The sequence below is a fragment of the Harpia harpyja genome, chromosome 9 (genome assembly GCF_026419915.1).
Source record: "Harpia harpyja isolate bHarHar1 chromosome 9, bHarHar1 primary haplotype, whole genome shotgun sequence".
NCBI lineage: Eukaryota > Metazoa > Chordata > Aves > Accipitriformes > Accipitridae > Harpia > Harpia harpyja.
Window position 1 is genome coordinate 16,338,559 of NC_068948.1, and position 19,151 is coordinate 16,357,709.

At 42.9% G+C, this 19,151-nt stretch overlaps 1 protein-coding gene across 5 annotated transcripts in view; it reads right to left on the reverse strand.

The window, feature by feature from the left end:
* Positions 1-19,151, reverse strand: part of ZNF423 (zinc finger protein 423) — a 238,150-nt gene that overhangs the window by 162,191 nt on the left and 56,808 nt on the right. For 4 of the 5 annotated variants that reach the window (XM_052796002.1, XM_052796003.1, XM_052796004.1 and 1 more), the window contains one exon: positions 3,759-3,959. In XM_052796002.1, coding sequence (XP_052651962.1) covers positions 3,759-3,959 — 201 coding nt within the window. Of the gene's footprint in view, positions 1-3,758; positions 3,960-19,151 lie in introns of those variants that run through there. The other variant, XM_052796007.1, reaches the window with a different exon arrangement.

Below are 19,151 nucleotides of genomic sequence, written 5' to 3' on the forward strand. Positions count from 1 at the left end.
ATAAAATACTGCAACTAAACCCAGACTAACGCAGGTGCATTAAAATACACAAGCAAAATGGCAGATCTTGTGGCTTTTTAGCCACTTTTCATCAGACAACAAACAACTCGGCATTAGCCACCAGACAGTGATATATCACAGAATAGTTGCTTGATGTATGCAGCCTCTGGTGCTGGCTGGAGGACACAGTAATTTGTAAATCCATGTGCAATTATTTACTCTTGTCACTAATGCTATAAGATAGCATCGTGCTACAACACCTATACTGTAACAGCAGTGTGCAAAAACACGTGTAAAAAAGACTGCACATGATGCCGATGGCAATTACTTAGTCTTCTCTAGTTAAGGGGACGTGGGATACCAGTGAGTTTTAAATTCGTTTTAAAAGCTTAACACATCCAGTGTATACACTAGGTGTTTTTATTTATTCTCGGAGTATTTTTCAAGATGCTGGCTACTTGTTTAAGGCACTATTTCCAGGACTGCTGCAGGAGAGATCATTTGTGGGGGCAAGCTGGGAGACAAGGGAAGACATGAGCCGGTAAGGAAATGTGATGTTCTTTCAGTACAAGCTGCCCCCATTTAGACCCTTTTCAGATCCCCGTAGACACTGGAAACCTACAACCTGCAATCACAGACATCAGTCATGAGCAAAAGGTATAAAAGGCACCTAATTCTGTCAGAAGGAGAACATCTCTACTACACTGACATCAAAAGGAATGCCATGCACTTATGCTACCAGAGATGTCTAGATTTCAGCAGTGTTTTGTCCTCAAAGAAACAAGTCTGAAATACATGAAAAAGCAAGGGGGGAAATGGCTGTTTGTTACCTCCTTACATGTCAAAGCAGCTGCGTTCAAACTGTATTATAACTTCAGCGCACCGTAATGAATTTCTAAGGGATTCCAGTGAAATAGATGGTTTATCCTATTCTTTGGAGTGATCTCTTGTAATCCTGCAACACTCCTGAGCTACAATACTTTCCTAACTTCAGTATCCCAAAGGAAGTCATTAGTTACATTGTATTATCAGCCTGGTGATATTATCACTACAAATATTACCTGTATTGATCTGGAGCCATGTAGACACGACTGAAAACCCTGCTTCAGATTAAGACATGAAAACCTAGCTTGCCAAGAGGTCAGGCACTGCATTACAACCTCAGATGCGTCAGGCAGGCATTAGAGGCAAAAGGAGTGCAGGGTAACTAAGGACACAGTCAAACAGCTTATTTTGTGGGGTAAAAAAAATCTTTAAATATACCACACTTCCTAATGCGGGCTTAGATTTTCACCCAGGTAGTGCAAGTCTTTTCAGATGAACTGAACAAAGACGTGCATTTTTGCATGCTTTCAACAAAAATTCTCATGGCTATCAAACAAGCTGGTGGATCTGAAAGGGTTTGGTTTGGGTTTTTTTTTTTCCTCAAGTTAAGGTATGTAAATATCAAGCAATATTCCAGAGCGTCTTCATGGAAACATTCTCATTCCAGAATATATGAGTGCAATCTTCCTATTTACTTTAAATCACTTCAGGACACTAGATTAAACTAAATAGAAAACAGACACTCTTGTTCTGGAACAAGGATATCCTCACATGGAGATAATTAGCACCTATTTCATGTATATGCAGATAGTTATATGGTGCCTTTTTATGACAAAACGTCTCTGTAAATCATCAGCACGTGTGAAGACAGTAAAAGAAGATGAAATTATGCTACCTGGAATCAAAAATTAGCAATGGGAATACTAACAAATTATTTTGATAAGTCCCCAAAAATATTTATTTTTCTTAGTCTCACTAACAGAATATTATGTTGAGGATAAATAAAAACTGAGGTGTGAAAACACTGACTGTACTGATACGAATAGAATCTCTAGGTTGCTATGTTTTAATGTATATTTGCCTCTTTTTCATAGCCCTGTCGGTCACCAGTCGTAACCTTACGTTCCTCCTCTGGAGTCCCCGCCAGCAGCACCCGCTCCCCTCCCCCAGTTGTGCCATTACAGCTGTTTGGGGGACCACACAGTGAACCAGGCCCAAGCAGACACCTGGGCTAAAAATAGCCTTTCTTTTGGTGGGGCTCACCCCCAGCATCACGAGCAGCTGTACCAGCACAACTTAGGAGGCAGGGCAGCGACGGAGCAGCGGCCGCCCGGGGAGAGCTGCTGGAGACATGCCCTGCGGCTGCCCGCCTGCCCTGGTGGGATCCTGCCTGTCCCGCTCCCCATGCAGGATGGCGTCGGGAACGACTTGTCCCTGCGGCTGCTCCTTTGGAAAGGACCAATGTCCGCACGGGCTGTGCGCCTCGCCTTCCAGTTTGGAAAACAAGGGTTTTTCTATTCGGTGGCATTTTCTTGCTTACTACCCTGCAGTAGAGTACAGCTGTCCTTTGCAGACGTCTCAGGCCAATGCCATGGTTGTCAGCTGGCCAAGAAATTACCCTGCAAGAAGTAGCCTTTCAATTTTACACACTTTCAAGTTTGCGACCTATGTAGGGTTTAAACGAGAGCGCAGAGCAAGGAGCCCTGGGGGCCGGCGTAGGACTGCAATCCCTATCCACCTGCAGGCTGGGGAAAAGCCCCAACGTCCCTCTGTCCTTCCTCCCAGCAAGCAGACGGGAACGAGAGCGGGGGGTCCCCTCCTCCGCAGACCAGAGCGAGACAGGGGAGGATGCTCTCGGGGTGGGAGTCAGACCGAGCCAAAGCCCCCACCTGGCCCTCCCTCCCTTGCTGTGCTCTATTTCCTGTACTTTTTCTTGGCTGAGCATCATTTTACTCATGCCCAAAAAGAAGAGCAGAAAACATGGACTAATTACCAAACAAATTAAGTGGCCAGGGAGAAATATGCACTCAGGGGAAGGAGGATGGGATACTGCTGCATCAGAGGAGAAACTAACTCTCCTGCCCTCTGCCAGCCTCAACCTATCCGTCTGCCATAATAGCAACTACCTAAAAATATTTTGGACGAGTGCAGAGGAAAAAGTGATGGTAGAATATTCAATTCCAGGAAGGTGAAGGATGAGAATGTCTGATTTAAATACATATGAACACTCCCCTTCCTAAGATTTTATTTAATCTTTGGTAAAATCTGCGAAGCTTTTTACTACCCCCATAAATCGGCTTAGCGTGCTCTGCAGAATACCTGCTGCTACCACCGGCCATGCAAAGGCAGCCATGTAAAAGCAAGATATGGTGCAATTGTTCACACCAATGCTCTGAGCTTGTTCTTACTCTACAGAAAGTAAAATCAAGATCAGCGTAGGCTGATGCCGTCCTCACTTCCATAAAATTCAAAAGGCAATGCAATAATAACCTAGGGAGAACAGTGTATTTTTAGGGTGGGATTATGAAACTCACACTATGAATTTTAATCTCAGAAATCGTCATGTTCTTTTATGGGGTTCAGAGGCCTTTCTTCCTGGGAGTTTTGCACACTTCAGTCATTTAACTTTTTTAATCTTCCTACATTTGGAGAGAGAGAGAAAAATACCCTGCCTGAAACTTTTAGCATTAAAAAAAAACCCACAACATTTTTGTCTAACGTAATTACTGACAGATTCCAATTGGAAAGCTGTTGCTTTTATTTTAATTTTATTAAAGGAGTGAACAAAGGCTACCCAAGGCACCACAATAAAATTACATTAACTGTAAAATTACATTATTAATTCTTTAATCTCACTTGAGGCCTCAAGCTGTTGCTATGTCCAATTACCCAGCTAACCACCTGTCAGAACTGTAAAGCTAGTTTAACATTACCTCCAGGACAGTTGTGTGCCCTGTGTTCAGTCAGGTCTGCCAGTGAATCGAAGTCCTGCTGACAGTTATCGCAGGTGTAAATTGACTCATCCTCCATGTCTTCATCTTCCTCATTTCTCTCTTCCTGGCTCGTCACACTGTTCCTCTCTTCCAGGGCCCGGCTGTCCTTCGCTTCACTCTCCAGCTCTCCTCCCAGGCCACCTGCCAACAGCAAGAACATCCTCTAAGTTTGAGACATCTGAAAAATAAGAGCTTTAAGAAGGATGTTGCACTTATTAAGATACATTTAATTACAGCCACTCTCACATTATTCCCGACACCTTTCATTATATTAATGTGGTTTTTATATCATGCGGTGCAACAATTCTCAACTGTATTCTCTGCTGCTTAGTGCGAATCCTGCAAACACTCTCTCCTAATCTTCTCTGGTGGGTGTATAGCGGGAGCCTCTAACTCTCTGTCATATAAAGTTGTTAGTGTTTTATCACTTAACCAGATTCTCAAAGCTTTAAAAATTGGCAAGATTAATTACAGCCTGCAAAGAAAAGGCATGTGCTGAATTTTAATTCTCAATGCTCTCCTCTGCCCGCCGCCTCCAATCCCCAATATTAGTAACAACAAGAAAAAAAAATGCTGTAGCTGAAGACCCCCAAAGCACATGCATACCCCAGGACTTGAGAGGTCCCACTGAACTAACGAGAAGCACTTTGCTGGGCAGATGAGCCTTGTGTTGTGCCGCCCTAGCTGGGAGCCAACGGCATTTCATCTGACCTTCAGGTCTCTCAGATATTTTTGATCTTTATCTGCGACCAGGGCGTGGGCTAGCACAAACACCTTTCCAAGAAACCCGCAAGTTTTCATGCGTGTTAGTGTACAGGGAGACTGAGCTCTCTGGCAGCCCCAGGAGCAACCCCGGTGCCGGGGGGCCGTGCGCCCCGTGGCCGGGCAGCTGGCTCTCCGCTGGCAGTGGGGTGGGAGGCAGGGGCAGCCGGCCACAGTCAGTCCCCCCAGCATGCACTCAGTGGCCTGGCATGAGGGATGGGCTTGCAGCCACATCCTCGCGACTCCAGGACACCCCCTTGGCCACGGTGGAAACCCAGGCACGCCTGAAGCCAGTCGCGCCCAATGGCTCCATGCAGCACTGTGGCCGACCCACACTTGGGCTCTCCAGGGAGGCAGCAGAGGTGAAGAAGCCCTTCTAAGTGCCTGTCGCCCTCTCAGCAGGGAAAGCATCCATTAGACATGCTGGCCATGCTGATGAGGCTTTGGTGACCAGCTGAAACAGATGCCCGTGCCTCTTCCGCACACATGCCCCACTAACACGGGCAATACAGCTGCACCGTTTCACCCGCCTCCGCGAGCACTCTGAATACACCATGCTGGTAAGACAGGAACATTTGAGAAATCATCCAGCAAAGTGAAATGGAACTGCAGGTTCTTCCAGCAGAAGAGATCATCTCGCACTGCGTGCCGGCTGACCCCAAAAGCCCTGGAGCTGCTCTCAGCCAGGCAGGAGGGAGATGCCACCTTGTTGGTTCAGGATGCGTTTGGGTTTTAAGCCATTAAGGAAATGCCAGCAGAGAGAGAGATGAATTGTTTCTAAAATTAGATCAGCGCCAAAAAGATTAAGGACAACCAATGCTGAGAACGTGAAACAAAGCTGAAAAATAAAATTTATTAAAGATGAAAACTGGTTACCACAAGCACTGCAATTCAGACACACACGTTAGTAAAGCTCTGCTACCACTATCCAGCCAGAGCACATTTTATACCATCTTCTGCACTGCTCATGATAACATAAATCAACCGGTGTAAAACGGTCTGCAGTTTTCCATGGAGCACTCGTAACGTGACGTACCCTTCGAATTGCAATGGAAATATTAAAAATCAATGCCTGCTTGTGGCGTATCACAGCATCCTTCTTAGCAATTAACTGATCTGCACATTTTCAGGTTGTTTTACTGTTAAATTATACATATGTTTCTACTACAAAATTTCCATTAAGGTCTAGATATAAAGTTCATCTTAACAAATCAGATATACCACTTACACAGCAGTAATGAATTTAAGGATTTGGTTATAAAAAGTATCGCTCACTAAGCTCTCCATATTGTAAGTCATCATCTGTAGTATGTTTATTCAATAAAATACTGTTGGCTGAACCTCATGCTTTATAGACTTTTCCTTAAATAAAAATGTATTGTAATGAAAAAACCCACATGATTCTAGTTCTCTTTATACTACTACTTCACGAGTAGTAAGTCACATTTAAAGCTATGCTAGCTTTGCTTTACTTCACACATCATTTAATGTACATATTCAAATTATCACTTACATTTTGTCATATTTACTTGGCACACCTTTATACAGTCTCTCATCCCAGACTGCAATCACAAACATTTTAGCTCATTCAATCTTTTTAAAGCCTGTATGTCCTGCAGACTTGATAGTTAATAAATCAGGATGTCAACTCTCTGGTTTTATAAGACAGAAACCTATAAAAATAGTCCAAGTATATAAATCTAACCTAAAGAACTGCCACCTGCTTCCATGCCGCCTGCCGACAAAGACCTCAGGGAAGCACTTCTGAACCGACTTTGCCACAACCTGAAGAAGAAAGTTTTTAGGCAACTTTGGGGAGCTTTAAGGGACCTTCACTAACATTTTTAGCAGAAATTTTCTCTTTTGACAGTTAACCCAAAGACCAGCTGATCTGCTGAGTACACTGTGACAAATTCAACCTTGGTTTTACTCCAACACTTCGTGACTACACCAGGGATAAAGCTGTTCGACCGAGTCCAACAATAACAAATAATTTAGCACACTGCTTTAGGAAAAATAAATTGTACAATGTGAGATAAGAAAATAGATTCCTGACTGCAAAGCAAAATTCCAGAAACATTTTTTAATTCCCTGTTGAATGGGAAATCTGATCCTCTAGGCAACTTTTCAAAAGCGTCGTTGCTTGACAGAGTTGTATGTCAAATAACACAACAGCGAATCTTGCACAAATTATTTAGCAAATGCAACATTGCTTTAAAATGAGATTTTTTTTCTGTTTTCAGTGAGTTGAAGGAATTGTACATGTCTGCCACGCCTCAGTGTTACTGTCCTTTGAATAACACAGTCTTCAGATTCCTCTGCTAAGCCGCATGCTTGGTGCTTGCCCCGTAGAAACCAAACACTGCCAAGAAAAATTGGGGGTGTTTCTTGGTTTTTTGACCTTCATCTCCACTGTTTTGACCACAAGCTGCCAGTGGGGGGTGCAGGGTGCGGAGCGCGGGCGGCCCTGGGGAGATGCTAGCTCCTTGCCCGGGGAAGCAAAACAGCCAGCGAGCACCAGGGCGGTGATGGGAATGGGTGGTCCATCCAGCAAGGAAAAGCTTCAAAAGCAGCCCAGCTGCTCCTGCGGTGAGCTCAGTTTCCCTGATGAGGACAGCAGGCCACGAGCATTCCTCAGGAACTCATTTCTGAGGAGTTTTGCTGTAGTAGTTCACAAATTTAACCTGCAATTTTCCTGCCGGCCAGAACTGCAGGAGCACCCCACCCCAGTGCAGGCGGGCAGGACGAGTGCACGCGGGCACAAGCACACTGCCAAAAGGTTTTGGGTCACCACAGGAAGCTAAGGCACTGCTGGCACCAGGAACAGGTGTGATTTTGGGGCTGGGCCTGGCTCTGAGGGGACACGTCCGTGTGTTACCATGCAAAGGGGCTTCTTGGTGGCCAGAACCAACGGCACCTTCTGAAGTCTCCAAAGATCAGTGGCTACCTTGCAGCATCAAGCACATACAAGTGTATTTACTGACACAGCTAATTTTTAACATGGTCTTGGATTTTAGTGAACTTAATTCAACAGTAAGTAGTTTCTATCTAGATTGCTAAAAAAACCCCCAATAATCACAGTTACCAACCTGCGAGGAATTTGTGCAGGGAACACCTCTGTGAAGGCGGCACAGCACCATGGGCACACAGCTCCCACCCACCACCGGGACATTTGTACACAGCACAAGTGTATGGGCAAACACGAGCAGAAGGGAGCTGCTGGCACTGTGTTTTAGGATAAATGATTACTAATTAATTCTAATGGGGGGGGGAATCCCCCTGCATTTCACAAAGGTGTTATTAGTAATTTTTAAATGAACCTGCCATCTCTAATGATGGCTTTAACAATTTTCTTTTATGAGTAAGAGAAGAGACAATTTGAGGGATCAGCCTTGAAAGTACACCTTACTCTACCCAAAATGCCAGGAAACAGATTTGGGGGCTTTTTGTTTTTCTTTTCTTTTTTACCTTTTTTTTTTTTTTTCCCCCTGTAGCATAGTGGAAGGCCTGCAGAGCTTTATACAAGAAGAATATTTTACCCTATGACCTAAACAATCTGGCCAACAGTCAAGAATATGTTATTCTAATTGCCACTAAAGTTAATGTTGTTAATGACTCTTGGTTTTTCTGTAAAAGCCAGCTTATGGTCTAGAAAGATACTATTTCAAAGGGGACATAGCAAGAACTGGGAGTGTTCCTGCCTGACCTGGTGGTCCAAGGAATGTGGCAAACTTGGCAAAGCTGGAAAAGCGAATTCCCAAAGGCCCGGCTTGAAAGTTGCAGTCAGTAGAAATGCCTTCTGAGCTGTGTTCAAAACAGCTCTGTTACAGGAACAACGCGCTCCTAAAGCCAAATATTTGGAAACAGATTACATGTACCATGTTCAACTTGGGCCCCACTGAAGTCCAGAGCAAATTTCCACTTGCTTCAGTCAGAGCGGGATATAAGGCACCACTGCCAGGCTGGGGCGGTGCTCGGAGCTGAGTGTGGCAGAGCCTCAACCCTGGACCACAGTGCCAGCCTGGCTACGATGGCAGCAGCAAACTGCTTTGGGGACTTCAGTTAGGGATGCAGGACTGAAAACACAGGAAGGTCAGAGCCACACTGGAAGTGATGCTGATGCCTACCTACAATTTCCACCGAGACACACGGAACGGGTAACACTGTGCAACACACGGGCCAGAGAAATTAAAAAAGGAACAAACCTCTTAGCTTATTTTTTCAGCTGTGGAATCAAATATGGACAGTTTAAACTTTCTATCTTATCAGCACAATACAGGGCAGGCAAGCCTTTCTGTCTTTGTGCCAGTAAATTTTCTGGGGCTTTTCTTTAATATTTTTTTTAAAGCCTGAGGACTTTTTAAAGCTGGGATTTATTTTAAATCTAAGATTGTTCTTTGGAACATACTATTTAGTGCAGGGTCATGTCTAGCTTTAAACACCTCCAGTTACAGGGCTTCCATCAAGAGTTGTTTCTTTACAGTAGGCATACAATGATTTAGTGCTAGACAGCACTTCCTATCAGAGCAACTTTGCCATGCAGAGCTACAGCTGCAATCTACAGAGTGCTGTGCAAGTCATTGCCTAAGTGCGTACGCACACGTGCACACACACTGCCCAGGTCGGAGAGCTGGAAGGCAAAAGATAAAATGAAGAGGGGGAAAGAGGCATCTCTTCATTCCTCTATCTTGGTCCAACGAAAAAACAACCAAAGGTCTCACAAAGGGCTATGATAATTCCTTGAAGTTTTCCAGAGATGCAGGACAAGTAGAAGGAAATGGCACTGAAGAAATAAAAGCTAACAGCTGGAGGAATGACGGGTGGTGGCACACAACTGACACCTCGGGGGACACGGCGGAGCCCCAAGACGTCCACCCAGGGGTGCGCCCGCCCAGGGGTGCAGCCTTCCTGCCCCACAGCCGCAGGGCTGCCACCCAGCTCCCCGGCAAGACAAAAGGAGAGGAAATTTCATCTATAATTAGGAAGTGAGAACAAAAGAAACGAATGACTTAAAGGAAAAGCCTGATCTAAACGTTCATTAGTAAACATCGCACTCAGTGTTAAATGCCAAATCAGCGTGGGGGAGGTCTCTACTTTTATGTGGTTTGTTACATTTTAGCGTTGTCTCTAGCACTCATACAGCAAGAGAATCCAAAGTTCTCTGTCATTTGTGGTCAAAGAAGAATGAACAGAGGCAAAAAAGCCACTAGAGTTTCAGTAATTAAAACACAAACCGACCTCAGCTAAAATCTTCCCATAGGATGAAAAGTCTTGGCTTTGCTGGGTAGCCCCATTCTGTGGCTCTTCAACATTTCAAACAATGTCATTTTTTAGACCCTTGCATCTTGAACGCAGGTATATGTGCGTGCTAACTCTCAGTGGGTCAGGGCCCTAATGTGAGCCACTGTAACCACTGTGACTAGACCCACGCAAAGCAGCCAAAAACCTGCTCTAGTCAAGCAAACCAGGTCAGAGAGCATAGATTGCATCCCACCCCTAGGACCAAGACCAGGTATCAAAGGCAGCTCGTTCCGCACATCAAATCATTGTTACGTGCATCAAAAGCAAGCAGGTTTGGTGCTCTATCATGCAGTGCAGCATAGGTCTTTCACACAGTGTCAAACCACATGGGGTAAAAAAAAAAAAAAAGGTGCCTAGCTGAAAAACAAAGAGCCAGGAAGGATAATGCATGAAACACCACGGTATATTTATGCAATGTCAAATTGCACGGGATGACTACAATGACAGAGCAGAGTGAGTGAAGCACAGGCTGCCACGCAATCCTGCCGACGCTCAATCCCCACATAATGCTCCTCGCAGGCTGAAGAGATCTGTGCATCAGATCTTGCCTTCTCTCAACGAGAGGAAAAAACAATCATAATACCGAAAAAATTATTTGATCCAGCATGTAGTTAATGGTGTTGGCCTCCTAAGACTTACAACTTAATAAAATTGATCTCACTGCAGTACTGTAATGAAGAACAGTAGGATAAGGCTACCCTTGAACCATGAAAATTGTATATTGTTACCTCCTCGTGCCCTCCTAGGGCTATGGCCGCTGCAGCCTCTCCAAGCTGTCATTTGTCTGACTCTGACAGCAGACTCCACCGACAAGCGGCAATGGTGGCTACGAGAGCTTCTTTTGGAAAGACAAGGGAAGAGGAAGAGTGCTCAGTGCTAGGTATGTCTCTGAATAATAACCCACAGGATAAAAGCACAGATTATACCAATAATACAGTTTCGTGTGAAGTGTGTTAACAATAAAATATACAAAAGTCAGAGACTTTAGGAAGCGCACATTGTAACATTTCACAACAGAGTCTTATTACACGCCAGTATATATTCAATCATATTAATTTCTAAGAAGGTGGACAGTTCGCAGCATTCTTCTTTAACTTAGCAAAGAAAAACTGTTTTGGTAGGGTACTGCACCTCCTTCTACATCTGCATGTACACGTGCTTTAAGAGAAAGGGGTTCCAAGCTAAATGCCCAGTAATAACTAGCTAACTGCTGCCAGTGCCTGCACCACCACTGCCTGCTTCTGCCGACGTTGCACCGCTCACAGAGTTGTTAATGACAGCCCTGCACACCCCCCCAGCATCCTCCTCTCAGCATCCTATTAACTTACTTACACCGACATTTCATAGGGAAAACGTTCATCTTACTTCACTGATCGGATACAATTTTCTCAAATTAGCAGCTGCAATGTTTAAGAAAACATTGTGTCTACCTTGAGTTTAAAGGCATAGAAAGAGCTGGCAGGAATACATGCCAGAGGACTGGCAGCTCGTTGCACCTTCCTTTGCTGTAGCACAGTCACAGACATCACACGCAGAACAGATAATGTATGTCACTTGTTGCCTCGCGGTGCCTTCCTTTCACCTGAGCCCACCTATATCCATATATGGTTATCTCTATATGGTATAGAGATATACTATACATATATTTTTATATATATGTATGTATGGTATAATTGCCCTGTTTTCTCCAGTGAAACCAAGACTTCGCCCCGTGTTGTTCTGCCTCAATGCAAACCCAACCTCACTGCTGGTATGTGCATAGTAACTACCAGAATGTATGTATATTTATCCAGGCAGTCCTGGCTCCACATTCTCTCTAAACCAGTGTAACTGTTTACATCTAGCATCTGACCTGAAACCCACCGGCTTTGCTCAGTCAATGATTTTTACATCACGCTCGCATACGCAAACACACCCTACAGCCCTGGTTTTCTTGGATTTCAAGACTTCCGTAGTATCCTTTAGTCAACATGCTAGAGAAACCTTTTATTAAATGCTGCTAATTTTTTTATTGATCAAACTGTGAGCCATTTCATTTTCCATTATAGCAGAAATCTCCTATAGGAGCATTCAGATTAAGTTTCTTTATTCTGTCTCTAGTAGCAAGTCACTTTTAATCAGTTTTTAGTTTCATTATTGCTTAAAAATTAGAAAGCAGTTTCTCTGTTCTTTATTGCTTTTTTTAAGTTTAGTTATTGAAGGGTTATTAAACTTGGAAAATATACAGACAGGCATAACGTGCTAAATAAATTCCTCACTGTCTCTAACCAACTTTAACAGCAGCTTTTTTTATAATTTTTAGGTTTATTTTCACTGAAAGACTGCTTGTAATTATTACTCATGTTCTCCCCAAACACTTATGTTACTAAAGTGTGAAATGTCTTCTAACACAAAGACAGTTCTCTGGGAAGTAATTACAAAAATGCATTCAGGGGCAATAATTTTATATTAACTGTCAGCAGCATACATCTTCTGAAAAGGCACTTGTTATGAAAGAATTATTTGTGCAGAATTTGAAGGCACTGAAGGCGAAGGAAAACTGCAGAAACGCATTAAACTGAAACTCCAGCTCCCTCATCAAGGGTCAGTTTATGTTTAAATCATTACCTTGAAGGCTACCCCACACCTTCCAAAGAGTCTATTAGAAAGACAATTTCAATTTATGCACAAATTGGACACAGTCTCCAGTTTTCAGTGTGGAACAATTTACACCCCCTTTTTTAAGGAAATATCTGAGCAGCTAATCAAAAAGATATATCTGAAAATTATGGGCTTCTATTAACCTTTCACTGATGACACTAAAAATACTTGCTAATGATTTATGGGCAGTAACAAAAACAGTGGCCTCAAAACTGACCAGGCACATTAAAAAGATATCTGTGTCTGTAACAGCTACAAGAAAAGATTTAATGAATATTTCATAGTAACTTCTAGCCTGTAGGCTAATCCCTCAGTCCTTAGGAAGGCAAAATAACTCAGTGAAATTAAAAATTTAAAAAAAGTGAAACCCAGCAATAGTGATTAAGCATCACATCACTTTAAAGCTGTTTTTAAAAAAAAATTCAGATAAGGAAATCACAAAAACACAACCAAACAGTAAAATTTCCTCTTAATCGTACCTGCAGGTAATGTTTCAGCCTTTCTAGTGCTTTTACTAAAATGATTTAGACGTTACTATGTTATGCGACAAATGCATTTATACACTGAAAAGCGGACAAAGAGCTAAGTTGTTATTATTTATTTGCATGCAAGCAGCAGTGGGATTGTACTTTATAGTGTTAACGGCACATAGTGTTTATCAGCTCTTCAGTGTTTGGCAACCAGTTTAACAGTATAAATACGGGATGTAAACACTTCCCTGCCACAAAAAGCACTGTAAGTGAACTTTAGAGAATGCAACGAAAGGCAGAGAGCAGAGCAGTCCGGAGCGTGCCAAGTGTTCGGTTACCGAACTGGGACCCGACTGCAGTACACCGATCAATACTGACGTGGGTCCCCCCAGGGTGCCCTCCCTCCCGCCCCTCTGCCCGCTGGGGCTGGGGAGCGGACGCCCCGTCCCCCTGGCAGGGCTGCGAGGAGAGCAGCACCCCTCTTTTACACTGGGGTCTTCTTGGAAAGGACGGGCTCAAGACCCAGGGGGAAGGTTTTGGTGGGCTACAGTGTGCTGTGGCAGCAGCAGGGCCGAGCGGTTCATTAGCAGATGGCGGAGCAGAGGAGGAAGGCACCTCTCCTGTGCGCATCTGACCCGCGAAGCACAGCCTGTATCAGAGCAGAAAGTCGCAGTCCTACAAGGGACATCTCGCTTTCTACTACGGCTCGTTTCTGCTCCGTTTGCTACCAGGGATGTTCCACATCCAAGTGCAGACAACAGTTACCACCGCTTTTTCACAATATCAACACCTCACGCTTCTTCTGATGTCAAATAGCAATTCGCTTTGTAGTTCTCTGCGGCATTCAGATCAAATAGTGTGTTTGCACACAGCTATCCAAACTTCTCTGCTACCATCCACAGAAAACTCTCATCCACTTACTCAAGACATGTAATACTTGTGCAACAGATTATCTGCCTCTGGAAACAAGATGTTATTGTCCACTTCCAGATCCTTAAGGTGCATCTGAATGGAGTAACTGCCACCTTCAGTCCCAATAATGAGGTTCAAATCAAAACTGATCTTAAGTTCATTTATATGCACAAGGAAATTAGTATGCAGCAAGTAGTAACTTCAAAGTGAAGTACACTTCTTCATAAAAACATACTTTCACTCTTTGACATGCAACTGTTAAATAATACTGACCATCGTAATCTAATGAAATCCATGTAAATTTTCAGCACAAAACCAGCACTTTTATTTAGGTATATGAATATTTTAATAATGCTCAACTTATTATTTTTCAAGTCTCTGTTGAAGATAAGCATCCTGTTTCCAACAGTTCCATGGAATCCCACTCACACCTAACACAGGACACCTTAATCACATTTTAATTCATAGGCATGACAAAACTTTTTTTTTTTTTTTCTTTTAAGGAAATGGTGTGAATGACTTTTTTTTTTTTTTTTTACTTTAACGTGAAGCCAGATATCTGTAAAACTTAAATCTATAGCTCCCTGACCAGACAGAAAATTCAGAAGGCTTAATAAAATTCACATGTGGCTTGTTATTGCAGCTGCATATCAAATGCAAACATAAGGTATTGACTGGTTTGCTCAGAATAGCAGCTGCTGGAACTCTTTATTAAAATAAACCTGTTGATTTTTAAAGAGAGAAAAATTAGGGGTGATGTAATTTACCATAAGTGACAAATGTGACTATGTATTTCAATGTTTGAATCCCCTTTGCTTAATTAAAAATGCAGATTCCTTTATTGTTCCTCTATAAGGTCCAGGACTTCAAATCATCCTTTCTGCAGGTTAAGTTCTGGCCCCCAGAAGATTCCCATCCTCGGTGTGTAACAGCCTGCAGTGTATGCACGTGGGAGCGAGATGTAACAGGAAAGCAGAGCAAGGTCTCAATACAAAATACCCTCTTACGTCCCTGAATATATTTCTGTTCAAAATGCACTTTTCCCATGCTTAGAATATAGAGTTGTTTAAAAACTATGCTGAAGAGGCATGCCTTTCACAACCCAAACCTGTAGGTAGGATCCTACAGGTAGGATCCTACAGGTAGCATTTGCATTCATCTTTTTATATCCATAAAAACCCCAAAACATTAGGACTGAGAAGGAAAGAGCCATAGCACTCTGCAAACCGTGAGGAACCAAGGGGTGGAATCAATACAGGGGGAAAAGATGGAACAAGAGGGAAAAAAATGTATTGGACCAGGAAGAAAAATACACTTAGGCAAATTAGAGAAAGCAATAATTATTTCACTGACCTTCTCATGGGTCTTGGTTTGCTCAGAACCTGCCTGGATCGTTTTCTAGTGGGAATGACAAATGTGCGGCTGAAGGAGTGTGGGAGGGACCCGCTTCTGGGATAACTGTGCCTGGAAGTCTTCAAAACTGTGATTAAAGACCTGAGAGGTTTCTGTGGGGCTGGGTTTTGTGGGTTGGGTAACACTCCTGTTTATACCCAGGGTATAGAGGGTTGGACCTGGACCATAACCTAGTTGTTGGTATTACGGTCTGGTCAAATCATCTTGGAGGAAAAAAGCTCACTGACTTTCTCTCTACAAATCCCGTTTGCTTTGGAAAAAAGGTTCTTCAAATGCACCTGAAGAAAAAGCCACATTTTCCCAAATGTATGCTCATGTCTCTCTGCTACCAGTTACTGCTGGCAGAGGCTCGTGCCTCTGCTGCTCGGGAGGCCTCCAAGCTGGGCACTGCCAGCAAAGAGAGTAGAAATTGGGAAAACCGTACCTTACACTGCTCTGCCTGGAGCTGGGAGGGACATCTGTAGGCAGCCCAAGTGATTTAGGAGCCGAATACCCACTGAGTAGCAATGGACTGTAGCAAAACCCCATGAAATTGGAAATTAATGAGAGTTAGGCACCTACGTGTCTAAATGGCTTCAGAAGAGTAGGGCTTACAAGCTTCCAGACACGTTACCCTCAGGTCTCGTTATGCATGTGCATCTCTGCACGACCAGCACCAGGCTGGGCACGATGTCTTGGTGCAGGTATTCAGACCACAGCAAAAGAATTCAGTTAATGAATGTGAAAAAGGGCAACTGATTTAACAAGATTCTCAACCAGAAAAGGCAGAAGAAAGTCATATTATGCAGCACGGGAAAGGGTATTTAACAGGTGGCCAAGCTATTAGAGATGCATCGGATTCTGCAAAAAGTATTACCTTCCGCATGACCGTGGCCAGCCCCTGCTGCACAAACAAACACCTCTCCTGCCCAGCAGACACACCGAGGAGACTAATACAAACCGACAAGGAAACCAAATTAGCAGAACGACTCCGAAAGTTTCCTGCCACTTTCTGCTCATTCTCTCTTTCCTGGGTTTAAAACATGATGTGATTTTGGGCTGCAGGCTCAGTTAAATTTCAGTTTGTGTTTAAAATGAGCCCGCATGCAAAAATTAATGTACCTCAAATTTCCTTTCTAATTTCTTTCCTTAATACCAAACTCTGAAGTCCTACACGTTTCACTTGACAAAGCCATTAATTCAGTAATTTCACATAATTAAATCGAGCAAAGCAGAGTATTTAAATTGGAGCTAAGTGAAATATACTTCTGTGCAGCTCATGCTGTTAGAATTGTGCTGCGTGCTATTCTGCTGCTGCTCATTTATTAATTTGGGATCGGCTGAAACGTGACACCATGTAATAAGGAATGCACTGGCTTCAACAGAATTAGAAATAAAAAAAAAATTTTTTGAAAAAAAAAAAAAATCACAGAGGACAGTGAATCAAGCACCAAACGAAATAAGTTAATCCCTCTGAATGAGCCCTCAGCAGACCACTTCTGCACCCAGCTGAAACCTGCACCCAGGTTTGTACTTTCCGTGTGATAACTAATTTCTGGCTAGAGGTTTTCAGCTATTTATCCCTGGAATAAGAAGTGAGCTGCACCAGTCCTCCAGCATGGTGATCCTTTTAGCAGTGATAACACTTTTTCTCCTAACATCTTCCTGTGTTCTTTATTCTAGCCCTATGTGGTAAAGAAAGTGTGAAAAGACATTTAAAAGAGTTAAAGCTAAAATGACTTTAAAGTCTTGTCTCCCTCAGCTGCTCCTCTCATTCGGCAGGTCCCGACTGTCGGAGCAGGAGACAGCAGTGTGGTACGTAGCATCAGGGAACTGGCAGAGCCCTCGGATCTACCGTGAGGATGATGTATGGTGGAAAAAAAAAAAAAAAGTAGACAGATAAAACCCTAAGTATGGATTTTTGCTGGCAAATGAGTAATAAAGGGGAAGAAATTAAGATGGCCAATAATCCAAACAGTGGAAATACTTTATGTAATTAACAAAAGTCTCTCCAGAATATAGTGGTGTTTTTATCTTTTCCATCAGTGTTTTCTGCTTCTCAAGTTTCTTATGAACTACCTTAATTGGGCTATTCCAGATACACTGAAAGTTCTTCCACTTCTTCCTCAGCCTCGAAGGACACCTGTGAAAGGTGCAGCTCTGGACTGCTCATGATAACCCTCACCAGATACAGCTTGTAATGACCTGCTCCCACTAATGAAAAAGGGGGAGGAGGGGGGGGAGATATTGTTGCTGTTGTAATTAAGCTTGTGAAGAGTTTAGCTGGAGAGAAATTAGATTTATTTACACACTGCTCTGTTGCTGATGAAGCACCAGCTATTTGGGAGAACTTCTAATTAACCCTAATTTAGTTGATATGCTCTTTAGCAGCCCCATTCCCTATGTATTTTGCACTAGGTAAAAAGTAGTAATAACAACAAAATTATCCATTTTTAAAAGGCACATTTCTTTGTGGGGGCCCAGTCCCAACTTTTTACCTTAAATTACTGAATTTGCATTTTAGTTGCTGACAAGTAGGAAGACGCACACTTGAGAACTTCATCCTACAAAACAGCTTCTTCAACAGCCAAACGCCACGACTGACGCAGGCATGGCCACTGCACCCACAGCCCCTCGCAGCCCCTCTCCCACAGCCCCACAGCTGAGGTAGGAAAAGGGTCTGGGGGTTTGCTTTGGACCCTTCCACCTCATTTACAGCTATCACAGCTACGAGTTTATTTTTGAAGTGCTTCCACTTCCTACATCCTCGGCCAATTATGCAGTCTGGCCACAATGTTCATTAACCAGATACGGTTTTAAAATATTTCATTACAGCATCAAGCTAAAAATCACTTAACTCTTATGATGTGTTTTCTCATTTAATATTTCACTGATGGCTCTGCCACACTTCCAGCACCTGTGGTGTATCTGTGGGTTTCTCTGCAACTCACAAAGACATTTAAAATACAACAGGTTTACAACCTCAGTATATAAAAAAGCCCTAAAAATTCATCAGTTTTTATAAGGCATTTTGGAGGAAAAGCAACACCAATTCATATTTCAATTTCACACACAAAACACCATAAACACCAAGCACCACATTTTGGAAGTAAGGGTCAAAAATGGAACATAATTTAATTCTGTTATACAGAAGCATCTAGGCTTGCTTGTCACAACACAAACCGAGAGACACGAAGGGCATTTGCAGAAGTGATATTCCTCATGTCTTCAACACTGCAGCTGTCTGCACACACAATATATAAAGAAAAAAAATGTCGATTTCTCCAACATTCTGTCCGGAAGATGTTTTACCAATCTGGCTATTAGCTAACTTGCGCAAAATTTCAGCCTGAAATTCACCTGGATCAGAAAAAGTATATTTTTACTGCACAACCTTTTTTCATAAGATTATAGACCAAATGCTACTCTCAGTTATACCTGGCTAACCCTGCTGATTTTGTCTATGCTTCCTGGATGTTACTGTGGAAATTTGGCAATAAATGTATTTTGTTTAATATGATCAAGGAAGAGAAGCCAAATGCTTTTTACACAGAACATTTCTCATTCATTTAACAGGACAAATGGTCATCTGGACTTGTGTGCTAAATGCAAAGAGCCCAATATGAATGACTACCAAAGTTTAAGTTCAAGTTTTCTCGATTCCTATATGGGACACACATTCAGTACAAATTAATGACAGCATTACAAACTGACCATTTTTCTGCAAATGTAACCTACTTGATGAAATCAACAATGCAAAACTGAAGTCTTCCCTATTGTCACTGAAAGAAGAATGACAGACTACATATATCCTTTTTAAGTACTGTCAAAATTACAGAGAGGAAAACTTCAGAAC